The sequence below is a fragment of the Octopus bimaculoides genome, chromosome 2, assembly GCF_001194135.2.
Source record: "Octopus bimaculoides isolate UCB-OBI-ISO-001 chromosome 2, ASM119413v2, whole genome shotgun sequence".
NCBI classification, from domain to species: domain Eukaryota; kingdom Metazoa; phylum Mollusca; class Cephalopoda; order Octopoda; family Octopodidae; genus Octopus; species Octopus bimaculoides.
In genome coordinates, this window is record NC_068982.1 from 28,368,597 (window position 1) to 28,370,299 (window position 1,703).

The 1,703-nt window shown below is 34.2% G+C and overlaps 1 protein-coding gene across 2 annotated transcripts in view; it reads right to left on the minus strand.

Moving 5' to 3' along the window:
* LOC106872734 (monocarboxylate transporter 4-like) overlaps window positions 1–1,703 on the minus strand; it is a 21,264-nt gene that overhangs the window by 9,096 nt on the left and 10,465 nt on the right. For both annotated transcript variants that reach the window (XM_014919816.2, XM_052976017.1), the window contains exon 4: window positions 1,326–1,635. In XM_014919816.2, coding sequence (XP_014775302.2) covers window positions 1,326–1,635 — 310 coding nt within the window. The remainder of the gene's footprint in view (window positions 1–1,325; window positions 1,636–1,703) is intronic.

The window sequence follows — 1,703 nt, forward strand, 5'->3', positions numbered from 1 at the left end:
GCCTCGTGGTGCTTTTAGGTGTCTTCGCTCAATAAACACTCACAACGCCCGGTCTGGGAATCGAAACCGCGATCCTATGACTGCGAGTCCGCTGCCCTAACCACTGGGCCATTGCGCCTCCACATTGCCATAAGAAACCACCGACTTATAATCTGGTGCTATAAGTACAACACTGGATTAAGACAGTCAATTCAATTGACAAAAGTATCAATGTACATATGGCTTTCTATTAATTCCATGTGAATTATCCTGGATATTGTTTAGCTTATAACTATGAGACTAACTTTTTGTGTAAGCAAATATTTGTTGCGACCACATTTCTTTATAAAGCTCCATAATGTAAACAGCGTTTTTAAGCCATTGACTGAAACGCCGAGTGTCATATAACTAAGTTTATCTTAATCTTCTTTCTTTTTTATTTTATTGCACACTCTTTAATTTAGAATATCGAACTGGTCTTTGTATAACTGATGTTAAATAATTCTTTTAACTGAACTGCATCTTTGACGAATTTCTTTAATTTTATCTGGAATCAAGTACTGTGTGTCAGAATCCACGTGTAAACTTTATGAAAGTTCCTAACAGTTCAGTAATTAAGGATTTTCTTCCCCTTTTCTTCCACCACATTTCCTTTGTTTTTTTTTCTATCAGAGTTCAAATTCTTGTATCATCCCTTTAATGATCCTAGGTGAAGTACAAGTCTTCATGTGACAGCAAAGAAACAAAAAAACCCCTCCAAAACAAACAAAAAACAATAGCAAAAAAGACCTACAAATTTCAACAATTTTTTATGTCCGTAAAGGAATGATATTCCATAGATGTTTAAGCTCTTCTAAACTGGAAGATAGCCAGAACTATGTAAGATTATTTGTGCTTAATCTCTCCGTAATTGACCATGAAATAAACTACAGCGACATGGGTTGCATTTCTAGACAGAGTATTTAAAGGCGAAGCAAGAACATCGAAGAGGGTTAAATGACAACTGCACAAATTTATAATTTTAAAAGAGCAGAGGCAATTGTAATAATGAATACTAAGGATACTTGAAAAGGGCTGACTAATTATGGTGATGCTTTTCGTTTTCTTAGTTCAGTGTTTCCTATTTTGATGTTATGTTTTTAAACTTTTATTCAATTACTTTCTATTCCCATTCTCTACTCCCATTCTCTGAAGATCAATGTTTGACGTCACCAAATGGAAACATCCAAATTTCGGTATTGTTTTATAGTATTAATAATTTAACCTAAATTGTAATAGTTACCAAAGGAAGTTTAATCTAAGTAACAGTAGAAAAGTAACGAAACAATGCTTGAAAGTAGACTTACCTGAATATTGATAAGTGAAACCAAACATTTTTTTCTGCTGATAATTTGCATGAGGTCTTATTATTCATATTAGCATCTAAAGGCGTTATGAGTAACGTAAAGACACACGAGTTCAACAAAACAGCACTCATCAACCAAAATGCTCCACGCCAGCCATATGTATCTACGCTTAGAGTAATTAAAATAGGGAATGTCATTATTCCAACAGGAAATCCTATTGTGGAAATTGTGAGAGCCATTTTTATGTTTGCGGGAAAAATTTGACTCACGGCTACCAACGCAGAAACGTAGTTTAAGCTGCTGCCAAAACCTATTGGGGATCAAGAAAACGTGAGATTTCTTGTTATAATGACATTGTATTAAAATACGATAATATAG